The 19,354-nt window shown below is 29.9% G+C and overlaps 1 protein-coding gene across 1 annotated transcript; it reads left to right on the top strand.

Moving 5' to 3' along the window:
- Positions 1-6,758: 6,758 nt before the first annotated feature.
- On the top strand, positions 6,759-10,252 carry LOC107163217 (elongation factor 1-alpha). The gene is made up of 7 exons (XM_015510512.2): positions 6,759-6,925; positions 8,001-8,151; positions 8,213-8,560; positions 8,632-8,892; positions 8,951-9,226; positions 9,290-9,577; positions 9,663-10,252. The coding sequence occupies exons 2-7, from the start codon at positions 8,008-8,010 to the stop codon at positions 9,732-9,734; spliced, it is 1,389 nt and encodes a 462-aa protein (XP_015365998.1). The 5' UTR covers positions 6,759-6,925; positions 8,001-8,007; the 3' UTR covers positions 9,735-10,252.
- The last annotated feature ends 9,102 nt before the right edge of the window (positions 10,253-19,354 follow it).

Here is a 19,354-nt window from a genome sequence, read left to right as displayed (position 1 = left end):
AAATTACTATTTTTACTATACAACAAATTTAAAGTATGAAATAAGTTGTAATATAATAAAATATAATATATTGTATAGTAATAAATAGACTACGGATAGGACACACTAGAATCACACACGGTTTCCTCATTGCCAAATAGGAACCCCCCTAATGCTCAAAACATTTTTCCTATAATGACGCTTCAAATTTTCTCTATAGCGATTTGAAAAAAACTTATGGAAAACTTAGTGTTAAATTTTATAACCTTAGATATAAATACAAGCAATATTATGAGTTTTGAACTACAAAATAATTTGCAAATATTCATGGTTTTGACGAATTTTTGTCAATATTTGAAATTCAAATGCTAATAAAAATTTAATTTGAATTTCCGGTGGACATTTTTTTTGTGATAAAGGTTGAAAATTTTTTTAAGAAATCTTGTATTAAATTTTCAAATCTTAGATTTAAAAAGAAAATTTTTTATGAATTTCTAGCTCAAAACAATTTGCGAATTTTTGTGATTATTACGTATTATGTCAAAATTCAAAATTTGAATGCTTATAAAAAAAATTTGTGACTATGAATTTCTTTTATTTTTCAACTGCTATTGTAACAATATATTAAGAGCCTTGTATTAAATCTTCAATATTTTTAACCCAAAAAATAAATTTTTATCGATATTAATTTAAAAAAAAAACTAATAATGATCGAAAATAGCATATACCTATGAATAGTACAACAAAAGTCAAACATTTTTGAAAATTTCATGGCGGATAGAATATACTTATAAAATCATTCGGTTAAAATTTCATGTATCAATGGTCATTTGTTTTAAAGTTACATTAATAATCAAAATCGATTTTGTGGAAAACTTATTGTGCGTAAAATTTCCCAGTTTTTCCCTTAATTTTTAGTTTATTTTTCTCGATTATTTAGAAAAATCTTAAGAATTTTTCACTCTTGACCCCCCAAAGTACCAACTAGATTCACTTTCTGATTGAATAAGGTACTGAAGTCAAAAATCGAAGCACTTTTACTGCCCCAAAAGGAGATGACAGACACAAAAAAAAAATATATTCATGGTTTTGACGAATTTTTGTCAATATTTGAACTTCAAATGCTAATTAAAGAAAATTGTGCCTATGTATTCTTATAATTTTTTAATCACTATAAGACTAATTTATGACAAACTCTGATTAAATTTTCAAGTATTTTGATAGGGCCAAAAAATTTTTATCGACACTTGAAAAAAAAATTTCTGAAAAATTGAAAATTTTAGTTGTCTATAAATATCTCAAAAAAAGTCAAAATATTTTGAAAATTAAATCATGAAAAGAAAATGCCAATCTAAATAACTGGTAAAATTTTCATGTGTTTACGACTTATACTTTTTGAATAATAACAAATATTTAAATTCGTTTGAGGATAAATCGTTATCGTTACTCTATTTCGAAAAAATTTAAAATTCAAACGCACTTAAAATTTTTCCTATAATGAAGCTTCGAGTTTTATCTATAGGAATTTGAAGGAAAACTTATGGAAAACTTAGTGCTGTATTTTTAATTCTTAGTTATAAACACAAAAATTTTTATGATTTTTCAACTTCAAAATTACTTGCAAATATTCGCGTTTTCGACAGATTTCGTAAAATTTTGAACTATAAACGCTTATAAAAAAATTGTGACTAATGATTTTTAATTTTTTTTAGCTACAATAAGAACAACTCATAAGGAACCTTGTATTAAATTTTCATGTTTTTTTGGTTGTCCAACATTTTTTTACCGACACTTCAAAAAAAATTCTCAACAAAATCGAGAATTTCAGTGGTCTATAAATAACTCAAAAAAAGTCGAAAATTTTTGAAAATTAAACTGTACATATATATCACTGACATTAACATTTGGTGAAAATTTCAAGTATTTACAGTGATTAGTTTTTGAATTACAACCATATAAAAAAAAAATCGATTTGGTCGAAAACTGGTTTTGCGTAAAAATTCCCGTTTTTCTGTCATTTTTTTTTTGTTTTTCTCGATTTTTTTTGAAAACTGTTGGAAAATGTTTACTTTTGACCTCTATAATGCACCAAGGATATTCACTTTTACATCGGAAACCACCCCCAAAGTTTGAAATTGAAGTATTATTTCGACTAGTTATGCTGTGCACAGACACAAAAACAAACATAAAAAAAAAAAAAACACATCATTGTAAAATCAATACATTCATCACTTCGTTCAGAATCTAAAATATATTGTATACAAGTATAATAAAAAAGGTTATTATTTTAAAATACCTAGTAAAATTATAATATTTATCCTCAAATCCTAACATGCTCCCCTCTAGAAAAATTTCTGCGGGCGCCTATGGCTAATAGAAGTTGGGATCAAAAATAAGCCATAAAAAGTATTTAAATGGTTCAAGTATTTATAGGTACTAATAGGGGCGATAAGCCCCCGAAAATGTCTTTTATTATTTTTAAGCTTATTCTAGACTCTAGTAGTTTCAGTTCCTTCATATATCATACTTCATACACTATTCATGCCTTTTTTCAAATATTATTTATTTATAGTATTTAGATATTTAATATTTGGTAATCGTAAAAAAATCCTCAGACTACAATTATACTCATAACTACATGAAAATTTATTTTAATATTGAAATATTGAATTAGGTACAAATAGATTTATTATATTATATTAAAAATAATTATTTCGAATGATCGAGACAATGTGATATAAAATTTAGGTGGGTAATAATAATTAACAATACATATACTCACAGAAGATTTTTAACTGTTAAAAAAATAGTGAATAAAAAAATGTTGATAATAATAATCATAATCATAATCACAGTTAGTTATTGAATTGAAGTTGAATATATACTTGTATTGAATATTTTAAGTTCTTATATCTTATACATTGTTGTAAAAATATTATAGAAGTGTAATATTTTATTTCAATGCACTATGCCACTATATATTTATATATTAATTGTTTGAATGATAACGATAAGTAGGTATAATATATTAATATATTATAATATACTTATTAGCTATTTGTAAAATATATTTATATAAATAATTTTAATGTGAGAAATAATGTAATATGGGGATTTTTATTTGTTTATTACTTACTACAAATTAGGACTGTAGGTAAGTATTTACCTTCTTTATCTATGCTTTTCATTGTTTTAACATACAGGTTACAGATATAGTAAGATAGTAAGAACTAAGAAGATTATATTTCATAATAATCATGATAAATGCCATATAGCTTATAGCTATATAGGTAAAATAATTACTAAAATTCTTAATAATACATACTACCATGTATTATGCTCATGTATTTGTACGATAATATATAAATTTATAATAATATGTATATCTCAACACTATTTGTTACCTACCAAATGCAAGTCAATTATTATTGTCAATAACAATGTTCAAATTCCAATATTTACATTACAACATACTATGTATAGTGTATACTATGACTCATTTTATTATAATATAAATCAGCGGTTCTTAACCTGTGGTCCACGGCAGCCTTAACAACTAACATATAGCTATATAAGTAAATAGTGACATGAGTGTATTATTACAATATTTTTGGATTAATATTTATTTTATGTTTTTCATATAAAATATAAACCTATGTCTTATATTCCTATAATTTATAATATAAAATAATCATTTTAATTGTATGATAACATGAGATTTTTTGTAAAAGAAAAAGTATTCGACAAAAAATTGGTTGGAGGACCGCAATTTCTAAAAATCTTTCATTGGGGGTCCGTGTTCTACAAAGAGGTTAAGAACCGCTGGTATAAATTATATTATGTGGACATGTGTTGATATATAGTGAGAACTGAGAGTAACCATACATTTACAAATATAAATATTATATTATAACTTAGGCTTTGGACACTATTTGAAACCGTGATTAGAATTTTACGGCTATATGTCTATATATATAATTTCGGTATTCGGGAAAAAAGTCCCGGAAAAAAAGTCCCTAGAAAAAAAAGCCCCGTACCAACTAAATACATAACTCATTTTTTATTATAGTATACATTTTATAATTTGAAATTTTTAAATATGAATATTATATTTTATATTATAGGAACGAAAAACCACATTTGTAATAATAAAATGTTGTAGATACTAAGATACCAAGACCAGTTTTCAGATAGATAGAGACGTTAGAGTCTACAATAAAATATAATACCTTCACAATTTTTTAGATAAAGTCAAATGTCAATTACTTTTATTACTTATACAGGGTGATTCTTTTATCAAACAACACTTATAGGATGTTTGTGTGTAAATACCACCTAACATACACCTATAACACACAAACACCACCCAAAACCACCCAACTTTGGGAGGCTGTATCTTGCAAACGGATTAACGAAAAATGAAAATTTAAACGTGAAAATTCATTGAAAAAAAATAGCCTTTTAGTTTATGAATTTTTAAGTATAGGTTGTCATTTGAAAATCAAAAGTTGATAATGGTTTACCTGATAAATATAAGGGTGAAAATATTAATAAAATATATAGTTCTAGAACAAGATAGATCTAAAATTTTGAAAAAAAGTCAATAGGTAGTTTTTGAAATAATGAGTGTTGTTTGATAAAAGAATTACCCTGTATACTTTAATTTCTTATATTTCAAATGTTTATTTATATCTATAGTTTAATAAATACTTAGTATAATAAATTAGATGATACATAATAATATAATAAATAAAATTAATGAAAAACAATTGTTAATATTAATGTTTTAACAGTTTATTAAATATTATTAAGACCTATAAGTATATACAAATATTAAACTAGTATTTTATAATGCAATATTAAAATATTAATTGTGGTTATAGATACGAGTATAATATGTTAAAGAAGTGTTCCATAGTCACATATAGATAAATATTACTATTATATAAAAATATGTATAAATTTAAAAAGTTAAAAAATTAAAAAAAAAGTTACATAATAATGTTGAAATATAGGTATATTATTTAAAAATTTCAAATTATAAAGTGTACACTATAATAAAAAATGTGTTATGTATTTAGTTGGTATGGGGCTTTTTTTACCATATTTTGATAGCGGTGCTTTTTTTCTTAGATTCATAATTTCATAGCGGGTAGCCTGATTGTAATTGTTTAATGTGTAAACTATCATAGATTCTTATGGAATATGAATAGTATGAACTATGAATAAATAATAATGAATTGGTAGCAAGTCTCAATAATATATATTATATAGGTATGTCGTATACTCGTGTAGTCGTGTGTGTAAATGAACAACAGAGATATAAATACGGAAACTTTAGACAGTATAGGACCCATTTATCCAATAATATCAACACAAATATGGTTATTAGTGTACTCGCATCAAATATCTAAATTAAGCCAGCATCTTTGTTTGTATGTTAATAATTCAAAAATCTAAATCATGTTCACAAATCGAAGTTAAAGAGTAATTGATGCTTTAAATTGCTTGTGGTAATAATTACCAATTTGAAAATTCCCTTTCCTCACGACTATTTTCAATAGAATACGTTTTTCTCTGGTTAATTCTCAAGATGGAAATTTTCAACCAGTCAAATAAAAATTATATAATGCTACAAAGACAATTATAAGTAGAACAAATATCATGAGATGGTTTTGTTTCAAAATTAAATTTTAAAATGTATCTAAGAAGAATCCACATGTTTAAATATTCATTGAAATTTTCAATCCAGTGAAAAACTCAATAGCTATTATTACATTTTTAATACTCAAATATCATCCATATATTATATTAAAAATATGCTAAGGATTAAAAAAGAATCAGAAATTATAAAATTTTTCATGCAGAATATCTACACTTAATATTATTTCTTCAATTATTAAAAAATCATTATATTTTAAAGTTTTTTATCTATAATCGATTTATTAAAACATTATTAATTTAATATTGTTAGAATTTTTTTTTATTATTGGCTTTTAGTATCAACTATTACAGCTCGAAAATTATATTATATACATCGTAATATTGTTAAAATACTACTGCTTGTTAATGAATCGATGAAATGATTAAATATTAAACAACAGTTAATTTCAAAATAGTATTGGGCAAATCGTCGAATAGCACAATTAATTTTTTTTTTTTAATATCCACCTTAATTAATGTATTAGGCCGCCAAAATTAGCCGTGTTAAAAATAATTATCCTACATTCCTACATTCAAAAACGAAATATTATATTCTGAAGAATAGTGATAATAAATAATTGTTGATTTATAATGTTTTCAACTTTCGTACTTTGAAGATCACGGTCACGTGCAAACCACGTAGTATATACTATAATATACCTCATAGAGTCATAGCCTAGGTAGTAGGTATGTTGGTTGTTCGATTCGAATAATTTTCATAAAGCATCCCATGACCATGGTACATCATGAGAATATTTTAACATTTTTGAAAATCGTTTTGCAACTACGTGTCTCATAGGTTGGCAACGATTACAGTGCCAGTAACACCGAATTACCGTCGATAATTAATCTTGTGGCCATTGCCGGAAAACGGAATTTCGGACGTAAAAAAGGATTAAAAGCTATTATATGATCTAAAAACTTACATATTCGGACGTTAAAAATAATCTACGAACCGAAAACATCAAGTTTTTGGTTTTAAACGGCATTGAAAAATCAAAACGAATTTATCGGTGCCGGTACCGGCGCGCCAGCGGCCATGTTTCTCGTTTGACCACCACCCTAGTCCGGTGCGCTACGTTCGCAATGTTCGAATCGCTCTCTTTCCGTGTCTGCTGTGCTATCGTCGTGTGTGCCGCTCGTCGATTAAACATTTTTCTACCGCCCGTACAGACTTCATAGTCTTCTGGAGGATTTTCATCCATTCGAATCTGAAATTTTGATTGCAACTCGTCTACAAACGGTAAGTAAAACTATTGGATTTCATTATTACGTTTTGTTTTTACCATTTTGATCTGGAAATGGTGCTACCGCAATCCGCCGGCCGGAATGCCACCTTGTCAGCGCTTGTCGCATTTTTTTTTTTGTTATGTTAAACCGTTTGATCCTCTGATGTGTGTCCTCCCTCGTAGCTTTACTACGCCTCCTGATCTTTGACTTAACCGCCGTTGATTTCGTCTTAATATTCAAGCAATTTCAGAAAATGTTAGACGTACATTTTTACCACACAGATTGTTGTTACTGTCGAGTGTGCGCTCCCCATTATTAGCGCTGTATAAAAAATTGACGTGTCGTCCTTTGTGTTATATTGTCCACCAAAACCGGCTGCATTAAAACTACCCCCTTTTAAAGTCTACCTTAATTTGTTGAAAATTAATTATTTATCCCAATAGTCACGTTAACTGTTTTTTTTTTTATTGTATATGTGGCAAATAATGGACTGGGTTCAAAATCCTTGACACCGGGTGTTACCCCCGTTATTCGGTATTTGTTAATTGTATTCATTTTTGCAATTAAAGATTTTGTAATTTCGAGTAGTTTTCAAATATTGTTTAAATTCAAAATTTATTTGATTAGAGTGCGAATATATTTCAACTGCTTGCTTTTGGTTGGTACCATTGTCATCGTGACACATGTCTAGACTAGAAAGATATTGGTTAGGATGATGCATTTGTATGCGTTTGATAATACGTCACTTTTCGGTTCATTAACCTTGTTGCATTCAATATATTTGCATTTCCATTTTGGCGCAGATCTCAAAAATTTTAAATTTCATTCCATGCAAGATCTAATTCATTCGTAGCGATTTACGTCACATGTGTACACGTGGAAGTGACTATTTTTTTCTAACCAACTCTTTTATAGAATAAACATCTTATCTAAGGTTTTTTAAACGATTAATTACTTATAACAACATTGTTGTGTATTCTAAGCTGGATCAAAAATAATTTCCATTTTTCATTTTAAATTTACCAGTATTACATTGAAAGATATTTTGTATGTTTTTAAGTTTTTACAATAATAAAATATTATTTTAGAATAACCATGGGTAAAGAAAAGGTACATATTAACATCGTTGTCATTGGACACGTCGATTCTGGTAAATCAACCACAACTGGTCACTTGATCTACAAATGTGGTGGTATTGACAAACGTACAATTGAAAAATTCGAGAAGGAAGCCCAAGAAGTAAGACTGTGAAAAAAAAATCATAACTGAATGGTTTATAATTTTTAAATTATTATTTTAGATGGGTAAAGGTTCTTTCAAATACGCATGGGTTTTGGACAAACTGAAGGCTGAACGTGAACGTGGTATCACCATCGATATTGCTTTATGGAAATTCGAAACTGCCAAATACTACGTCACCATTATTGATGCACCTGGACACAGAGATTTCATCAAAAACATGATTACGGGTACTTCCCAAGCTGATTGTGCTGTGCTTATTGTTGCTGCTGGTACTGGAGAATTCGAAGCTGGTATTTCTAAGAATGGACAAACCCGTGAACACGCTCTATTAGCCTTCACTCTGGGTGTAAAACAATTGATCGTTGGTGTGAACAAGATGGACTCTACCGAACCACCATACAGTGAAGTATGTTTTGCTTATATAACTTAATTTACCATGGTTGTTGTTTCACATAATTAATATTAAATTATTTATAGAGCCGTTTCGAAGAAATCAAGAAAGAAGTCAGCAGTTACATCAAGAAAATTGGTTACAACCCAGCTGCAGTTGCTTTCGTGCCCATCTCTGGATGGAATGGAGACAACATGTTGGAAGTTTCCGAAAAGATGTCTTGGTTCAAAGGATGGTCTGTTGAACGTAAAGAAGGAAAGGCTGACGGTAAATGTTTGATTGAAGCTTTAGACGCTATCCTGCCACCCAGTCGCCCAACTGACAAGGCTCTTCGTCTCCCACTCCAGGTATGAATGATTATATATAATTCTATTCATACAGTTTCTAACCCTTGTTTATTTATAGGATGTCTACAAAATTGGAGGTATTGGAACAGTCCCAGTAGGTCGTGTGGAAACTGGTCTTTTGAAACCAGGTATGGTTGTGGTTTTCGCACCTGCTAACATCACCACTGAAGTCAAGTCTGTGGAGATGCACCACGAAGCTTTGGTAGAAGCTGTTCCCGGAGACAATGTTGGTTTCAATGTAAAGAACGTTTCAGTCAAGGAATTGAGACGTGGTTTTGTTGCTGGAGACACAAAGAACAACCCACCCAAGGGTGCAGCTGATTTCACTGCCCAGGTATTAAAACCTTTATGATGAAAGGTAATGAATATGTTTAATAACAATCATCTGTATTTCAAGGTTATTGTATTGAACCACCCTGGTCAAATTTCCAATGGATACACTCCAGTGTTGGATTGCCACACTGCTCACATCGCTTGCAAATTCGCAGAGATCAAAGAGAAATGTGACCGTCGTACTGGTAAAACTACTGAAGCTAATCCTAAAGCCATCAAGTCTGGAGATGCCGCCATCATTACTTTGGTACCATCCAAACCTTTGTGTGTTGAGGCTTTCTCAGAATTCCCTCCCTTGGGACGTTTCGCTGTGCGTGACATGAGGCAAACTGTTGCTGTTGGTGTCATTAAGGTAAATTTCGACATCTATTAAATGTTATCTAGATATTGTCTTTGTATATTTATTTAACTTTCTGTGACATTTTTTTACCTTACAGAGTGTAAACTTCAAAGATTTGTCAGCTGGCAAAGTAACAAAGGCCGCTGAAAAGGCCCAGAAGAAGAAATGAATAGGCGTAGCAGTAGCGCACACACGTCCTTCAGTTAGGTCAAATGGAAGTTGGCATAGGTGTTTCAGACCATCCCAACTTCTAATACTATCCAAATGGCTGTTACAACCTTGTTTTCACCGCAAAGAATTCCGCAGGAAAAAAATGTGTTGTGCTACTCAATATCATGATAACTTGTTTTTATATTTTATTTTCAAGAATTTTTAAATTTTGTTTTAGTTATGTTTAACTGAGTGATAGGGATGACATAATATTAAGAATATTTTTTTTAGTTAAATGCGTGTATAATGCATTATAATTTAAAAAATATTTTTTTAAACTTAGTTTATATTGTTCTATGAAGTTATAATTTGTATCTTATACTTATTAATTTTTTTACATGATATTCATTACTGCATCTATGACTGTAATCCATTTGGCCCAACTGAAAGCATTAGCCGCCGCCTATACCTTGTGTTAATATTTGTCTTAAAACATCAACAAATAAAACACTTAATAACTATTTTCTTTCCAATTTATTCATTGTTTTCATTTATTTATTTTCAGGTTCCTTACTATAATCTTATTGAATGCTATTCTCTAATCGACTAATTGAATTTTTTTGTAAAAGAACAGCTTTTCATTTGTTCCTGATATATTTTAATAAAAATTAATAAATTATATTGCATAATGTTATTTTTAGCATGATATGGTAACCATACTATACTCTATTCAAAATGGATATCAAAAATATTATTAATTAATATACAAATACATAACCTATGTAAATTGTTTGCATATTTATATTTATTATAAATTTATATATTATTATATTACTTGGTAAATAATTTCATATAGTTCTTTAGATGGTACAAGTAATTAACCAATTAGGTACCTATATGGGAATTAAAAATTGAATATTATCAATTTATAAGTATCATTAATTATTATTATGTATATTATATAATTATTTTAATTGATAATATATTCAATTCTCTATTGTAGATCTGTCTTTTCTACATCATACTTAACAATAACATTTAATTTTTTTTTCTTATATATTATAATATGGGTACCTATAAATATAATTAAAATTTTTTGTTTGGGACTTGGGTGTACCTACTTGGGACTTGAGTTAGTAGGTAGTAGCAGTATATTTGATCTTTTATTAGCAGTTTGAACTAGTACCGGTACCTTTACCTATTGTACTAAATGTACCTATTTACTAATTCCATTTTTGTGCATATATGTATCAATTAATAAATGAATATATAATTACCATACATTTTATCATTGATTATAAATACTATATATAATTATAAATAGTTTTTATAATCGATGATTTTATTTAAATCAATATAATTGTACGATATGGCTGAATAGTGAATACAGTGGCGGATTTAGCGTCAGGCAATGTAGGCAGTTGCCTAGGGTGGCAAATTTTTAGGGGCGGTAATTTTAGGCCAATATTTTATTGAAAATATACTCTAGGTTTCTTTTTGATTTTCTTATGTACGGTGATTACTTTGAAGGATGGAAAATGAAAATGTTTAATATTTGTATAACATAATATTCTTGTTGATAATATAATTTCTTCATTATTTTATAATACTAATACATAACAATAAACGTCCAAGTAAATAATCGAACGACTGCCGGAACTAATCTATTGTCTAAATACCAACCATAGATTACATATTTCGTTATTTTGTTTTTTTACTAAGTCGTAATGGTTCCATATCTTAACGCCGATAGTAAATACGACGTTGGTGTGTTTTTTTACAAAACGAATGTATTTCTATGGGACTAATATAATAATACAAATTAACTAAAATGAAACTGAAAATGATGGAAAATTAATTATGTTTGGTATTAAATAATTAAAAATAAAATACCTAACTCGTTGTTGCCTAGGTTTTTTTAATAATAAATATTTTTTGGCTCTGAAAATTTTATACGGATAACGAAGACCTGATGTCAGATTTGGTAGATTATTTTGAGTCCACACGGATTGGAAAGCCCCGACGAACCGGCCTTGGAAGAATGCTTCCTAAATTTAAGCTGAGCCTCTGGAATTGTTACGAGGCATCGTTGAATGATCTACCCAAAACTAACAACGCCGTTGAAGGCTGGCATCGAGGATTCAGCTCTCTTTTAGGAGTAAAATCATCCATCTATTTGGAAATTCATTGAGGGTCTGCAAAATCAGCAGAGCCTAAATGAATTCCAAATCAACCAGTACATTGCTGGATTAGCACCAGCGCAGGGACGACGGTGTAATCGAGACACAGCATTGCGAATTAAAGAAATCGTTGAAGACTATGGGAATCGCGACACCTCCGATTATTTGCAGGGAATTGGTCATAATTTTCAATTCCAATCTTGCTAAATGGCCAAGTTTAGGGGGCATTCGTCGTTTTAAAAAATAAATTTCATAACATAATTAATCTTTCATAATTTTCAGTTTCATATATTTAGTTAATTTTTATTCTTATAATTAGTCCCATGGAAATACATTCGTTTTGTAAAAAAACATACCATCGGCGTAGATACTAGTCGGCGTTGATACCGTCGGCGTAAAGACATGATACGGTCGTAATGGGGCAGCAAAAAGAAATTTGTCTAGGGGCGGCAATTGTGTAAATCCGTCTCTGAGTGAATACCATATATTATTACAATTTTTACATAATGATTGGTACACGATTCCAAAACAATTGTGTATTTTAATAATCTATACAATATAACATAAAATATATTACATCGGCATGCACATTATTGACATTTGAATAACAATTAAAATAAATAAAATTTAAATATAAATAATCTACATTACGACTCGTACAAAAGCCGGCCTTCGTGCGAATGGTAGCGTACTCTGGTGATCAATTCTGAACTACCAAACTGCCGCGATTTTTTGCGTCAATATCGTAACATTGAAAGATACGAGAGTCCGAGAGTGGTGTCACCTTATCTTCTCTACATCGTGATGCAGAAGTATCAATTTTATAATTGTAAATTAATAAATACCCCAGCATATGGGCCAAGGGCGTCCGCGGGAACTTGTCAAGGGGAGGGCGAGGTATTTACATTTTTAAATTTTTGTTTCATTATCTGATTGGTGATAAAGTACCTTATTGTTGTTGACGAGTTCTATCATATAGGTAGGGAATGTAAAAATTAAATTATTAATTATGTGTATAGTCGGAAGTGTTGGAACTTAATCTTACAGTATTAATTTTAATCAAGTAACTTGCAACTTTATCTTAACAAATGCATTTTTTTTATATAAATAAAATGTAATCATTGACTTGATAAGTTTAGGTTATTTTTAAAATTAAATGTTTGTAGCTTCTATAAAATAAATAAAAAACTACCAAACCATTTGGTAGTTCAACTATTTGTTGAAATCCAATAAACTCGGCAACTATGGCCCATTAGTTACAGACTTACAGTTATGGTAGGTTATGAAAAAAAAAATAATAAAATTAAATTAAAGAGGCCTGTTGACTTTAAATATTATTATATTATTATTATCGGAAATAGCACCGCTGCGGCGCTGCATTGTTCAGTATCGCCGTCGTCATTCGGGAAAACATAATTATTAATTAATACCCACTCAAAATAGCTACGCAAAATTCAAATATACCAATATTGATTAATGATTATAAATACTAGTATTTTAGTATTTGTAGTCAATGATTTACCTGTGAAATCAGGAGATTCTACTAAATATTCACATAATATATAAGTCGAAACAGTGCATCGAAAACGACGAAAACCGATGACAAAGATCCACATAACATTTTTCGACTAAAATAAATAACTGAATATAATAATAAAATAATATAAAATAAAAAAAAAATTAAATAAGTGTCCAAATATGTAACGTGATTGGTAATGAACAGTTAAATACCTTTATTCAGGGAAGAAGTTAGATTCTTTTGAATATATTTAAACCGTAGCTCGGGAGCACCAATGATATGATAATGATTTTAAGGTTACAAATAAAAGTAGATTGATCCAAATAGTTGAAATAGTTACTAATGTATGCATACAAGTTTATTACTACTTACCTACAAAGTTTACTAGTATAGATAGTGCTGTCTTGGAGGTTGGGTGCGCGTGATGGTAATCGCGGATTACTCATCGTTTCAAAAAAAATTTTTAATTTAAAAAATATTTATTTTGTGGTATTTTATACTACATAGTACATAGTGATTATGATAATTAATCCATAAAAAAGCCAAGGGAGGGGCAGATGCCCCTACTTGCCCCCCCTGTGGATGCCCTTGATATGGGCCAGACCTTTTTTTAGTAAAATGTACAGGGTTATTGGCCCCCCTTTTTTCTTTAATAATTCATTCAAATTTTAATTTTTATAATTTTCAAATGTTCTGAAAGACTATCTAAATTGTTGTACGACTTAAGCCTGTAGTGATTTAGTAGATAATTTTTTTTTTAAGTTTTGATGTACCTCATTAAAAATTCGAATGAGTAGTTTCTTAATTATTAAAATGTTTCTACTAAGGATAATAGTCCTTAGAAATTGGTTTACAAAAATATGAAATACACCTACCATTGGAACTAGTATTTAAGGTACTTTGGTAATTTTTATAAATTATTTTTGTTAATAGATAAGTGTTAACAACTAATATTTACAGATCACCCCCATAGACCTCATATCATAAACCTAACCACGGACCTTTCATCATTGAACACAAAGTTAAATACTTCAAAAACTAGTCATTAGAATTTTGATTTTAATACATCAAAAATCTCAATAAAATTATCTGCAGAGTAATTTATACGGTAAAAAATTAGAATTCTCATTTAAAAAACAAAAGTTTGTATCGCAAGAGAACACGCCTTAAATTATATCAAAAAATTTCAATGATTTGAAAATATAGTCTTCGAGTTTATATAAAGATTCTTAAAATCAGACTTTGAATAACTACTCATTATTAAAGTAAAAAAGGTAAACATGCTTGGTGAATCACCTTGTATAAAGAGCCTGATTTACCAAATATATAGTCCGGTGCAATGCCTCTGCAGAAGGCCGCTAATCGTTGGCTCAAGGGGCCCCGACGTGCCGTGCGTCTATTGGAAAAAAAAATTATTGTAGTCTAATTTTTATATCAAATAAAATATATTGAGTAAAAATATTGGAAATATTTATTTTTATTATTTATAATGCTACCTATTTAATATGTTGTCGAAGAGCGGTGGCCCCTATCGATCCATAATAACATCTGTACCTATTTATAAATAAAACTGTTAGTGAAAGTATTGGTAATTTAGTAACAGAATCAATTTTGGATAAAACCGTAGAAAATCCTAACTATGTCTCAAAATGTTCTTCAGGTAGTTGAAATTTATTAACTTAGACATTAGACAATGTAACGCGGAGATCTTTTAAAATATGAGGGGGGCTCAATTATTTGATGCCAAACAGAACCGTGGGTCTCATTTTTTGTTGTAGGTATTTAAAATAGCTTCATTAATCATTACTTAAAGCTGTAGCCTCATCTTTTTCAATATGTTATATTGAAAGTTCATCAAATTGTTGTACTAGTTTTTGTACTAGCATGGGCATTGTTCGGTATGTTACCGTAAATAATAAATTGGTAAATAATAATAAATAATAATAATAATAATGTACTACTGTACTAGGTACACTTATATAATTGTGGATACTAGAATATAAAATATTGATAAACATTTTGCAAACTGTACAAAAGTATGGTGTTGTTTGTTTAATATTTTTAGGGGGGCTTTAACTTCAAATTATTTATTTTGGGGAGCCTAGCCCTCCTCCCGGTCGTTATGCCACGCACTTGTAGATCGTACGACGGAGACAACACATGCGGATGCGGCGTCCTCTTAACAATTTGAAGGACATTTGCAAGACGTGAGGATTCTCTGATGCTTGAGGTGAACCGTCGTCCGTCGCATATTTAATTGTTTTTTTACATTTATTTCTATCCATTCGCGTAGATAAATATGCGAAACTTCTCTTTGTACATGCACACATCAAACATCTCCGTATAAGAGACTCGTCGCTAGTATTGTATTTTCAAGTTGTTATTGTAGCCCATAGGTTCTCAAGATAGTTACGACCGCGTTCGAATGACAGAGATTGCGAAGGGCACAGGGGAACGGGCGACTGTGAGGTGACCTCCGAACGCGGGCGACGTTGAGGAAATCCTGTGTGGTCCCCTGTCACATGACTTGCCAGAAGACGCCCAAGCCCGAAGGAGAATTATCAAACAGTTCGAAACTATAATCGCCTGGAGTTCATCCGCATGGTCGAGACGATTCTGTCGACCAAGGAAAAGGATGAACGCGAGGAAGAGGCTTTGCGAAGGGCACAGGGGAACGGGCGACCGCCCTGATGGAGAACGAAACATCCAGAGAGGTGGACTCCGGTCGGCTCGCCAATCGGATGACAGGCACGCGAATTCAAGGGCGGCGGACTCCGGTCGGCCCGAGAAGGACAGGAAGAAGTCAAGTAAAACTTGTGATGCATAAAATTCAGATTGACCTTTGTTAATGTAAAATTTAATTGTTAAAGCAAAACTTTGAAATACTTGAACGAGGTAAGTCGGGGAGCTGTCCCGTCTGCCTCCCACGTATGTATTAATATTTGATACTGTCAATAAACGATGGCGGCCGCCGCGGAAGCAGAACCCGCGGCGTCGTCGGTTAAAACGGAAGCTAGCGATGGCGTTTTACGATAACAAAACCAATCATTGGCAACTTCAGTGTTGGTGAGTTGCGGCCCAAACCCTAAATAACGTACGAGTTGCGGCCCGGGTTTATGAAAGGTACGTACGAATTGCGGCCATACAATAATGTATATATTACATATATGTATTATATATTATATGTCTGTATATAAACATCATCACAATATTATGTAGGTATTTTCTAGTATAAATAAAATTGTCGTTCTTATATTAATATTGGTCGTAAATAAAATAAAAGTATTCATAAAATTATAGAATATAATATAACATATTAATATTATGACACAATATTTAAAAAAAATAAAAGTATAATTGGTGTAATATATTATGATAATAATGTCCAAAAAATATCAAAGCATTCATAATGTAAGTCATATAATATGGCAGATAATAAGATAAAACCATCTATATTATCTTTATCATATTATACCTATACAAAAATATAACTTACCATACGTATTGAACATTTCGTTTATCGTTATTCGTTTATACGGTACATAGGTAATAGGTATATAATATAATATATATTATACAAGTAAGGTACATATGTAATGATAATTATTCGGGCCGCAACTAACCTATACCTAAAATATTATCGGCCGGAATTCACCGATCTCCACACCGGAAACGAAAGGTTGGGCCGCAAGCCCGCAACTCACCCTCAGCCGGCAACTTTACTGTATTACTGCAGGAAAAAAATATCCCCATGTGTGTGTGTTATATAATTATTAATTTCATTCAAGTAATTTAAAGGTTCAATATGAAAATGGCAATGACAGTTATTGGTCAGTGGCACCTGCAATTAAATGTTCCATATGGTAGCGCCGATTACTTTGGGTAGCATTAAATTATCATGGTGATGGGGGGGGGGCACTAGTGTCATGTATTTGTTGCACGATAAACTATGTTTTGATGTATTATAATTTATAATGTAATGTTGTATATCATGTACCTTTAGGTTCATACGTTTAATCTCTAATTATTTCATATTTGGCTAAAAGACCATGAACTAACCGGTTTCAATTTAGCCTTTAATAATAGACAGAAATTTTCTGTCAGATAATGATCGCTTATCGCGTCTTTCTATTTCATAAAACTATATAAAAATAAGATATGCCCGACAATTATTTTTATTTTATTACTTTGTATTTTCCTATATTATGTATGTATACACAATTTACCTGCAGAGCTGTATTTTGGCCGACAATATTTTCACACTAAATCTTCTATCGATGTGCCCATCGAGAATAAAATTTGTTCAATATTATCTCAACAAAAACACTACGTCAACTCCGTGTAAAAAAACGCTAAGTAAAAAAAAAAAAATATATAAATGCAATAAAATGTGTGATATAAGGTGGAATCTAAGTAAATAGTTTAATGAATAAAATGTATGTATAAATAATTAATTCAAATTTAATAAAATTGGTTATTTATATTAATTTATAATATGAATTATTTTAACTCAAATTGATCCAATTTTGGTTTACTTAGCCGGAAACAATTTATTTATTGTAATGGTGCTTTCATTATTTATTACATAAACTATTAGTACTTGGCTATACATTTTTTAGACTGAATCTTCCGGCCAAGTAAACCAAAATTGGATCAATTTGAGTTAAAATAATTCATATTATAAATTAATATAAATAACCAATTTTATTAAATTTGAATTAATTATTTATACATACATTTTATTCATTAAACTATTTACTTAGATTCCACCTTATATCACACATTTTATTGCATTTATATATTTTTTTTTTTTTACTTAGCGTTTTTTTACACGGAGTTGACGTAGTGTTTTTGTTGAGATATCATTAGTTTTTATTAGGGTCAAGATATTTTTTATTTTTTTTTCCATTATTATGATGTAATGTCTTATTTATAATTTTTTTAAGATGTTTAAACATATCGTTCTGTACAAAAGTACATTTTGTTTCCTATACTTCAGCACCCATTTTAATACTCTATCTGCAGTACACCTACCTTGAACCAGAGGCATTTTTAATTTACCAATTGATCTATTGGTACATTTTTCAATATTTAATAAAATGGAAATAACTGTTTGGATTTTGGATTCTTTCTTTTTAGTGGTACTTCATGTACCGTGTTAATACTGCACTGTTTAATAGTAGTACTATTATAACTTTCAACTACGATTTTAGATTGAGTAGACTCCTGATATTTTTTTTCCTCATATCTCGCGCCTTTTGGAGTTAAGTTACCATTTTTAATGTAGACACAATTCGACACAAATATGAAGACAGTCATAATAAAGTATTATAAATTATAATAAAGACTGTTATAATAATAATTATTATTATAACGACTATATATTATTTAACAATAAAATGCTCAATGGAAAATGATAGATAGTCGATACGGTTAGGTTTGGTGATACCACGTGCATTGAATAATAATATTATGGACACGAGACAATAACGCCGACAACAAGCTCGTACGCAGGACGCGAGACGAAAGAACGAAATTTCAAATTACGAAAACAGAATGCACCGATACCGATAACTGATAAGCGATTGTGGACCATGTTCGCGTGTTAGTATGTTGTATGTGTCTAGCGGTGGGGGGAAGCAATAGTAGTGGGAGACACACGCCGCCGTCGCAAGAATCATCTCACTCGTCCCGTCAACATGACGCGTTTAATACGGCAGCCGGCGGCGAAAGTAATATAAAATGATCACTTAAATATCCACAGTTTTTTGATCATAACTAAAATACTATTCAACCGATTCTATTTAAAATTATAAAAGCACGTAGCCTATGATTTTCTCGATCGATTGATATCTCATTCTAACTATTTGGTTCATTTATTAGACCTACAGCCTTTAATAAAGAATACCAAAATATTAACACGTATTAAATGGGAATGTT

The sequence above is a fragment of the Diuraphis noxia genome, unplaced genomic scaffold, assembly GCF_037042655.1.
Source record: "Diuraphis noxia isolate RWA-SAM2 unplaced genomic scaffold, SU_Dnox_SAM2 contig0002, whole genome shotgun sequence".
Classification (NCBI taxonomy): Eukaryota; Metazoa; Arthropoda; class Insecta; order Hemiptera; family Aphididae; genus Diuraphis; species Diuraphis noxia.
The sequence above is the reverse complement of the archived record's forward strand: the minus strand, read 5'-3'. Positions and strand labels throughout refer to the sequence as shown.

Excerpts from the sequence above, each read along its gene's own strand:
- LOC107163217 (XM_015510512.2), top strand. The coding sequence starts at position 8,008 with ATGGGTAAAGAAAAGGTACATATTAACATCGTTGTCATTGGACACGTC. Across the intron at positions 8,561-8,631 it reads CCGAACCACCATACAGTGAA|AGCCGTTTCGAAGAAATCAA; the intron begins GTATGTTTTGCT and ends AATTATTTATAG. Across the intron at positions 8,893-8,950 it reads CTCTTCGTCTCCCACTCCAG|GATGTCTACAAAATTGGAGG; the intron begins GTATGAATGATT and ends GTTTATTTATAG.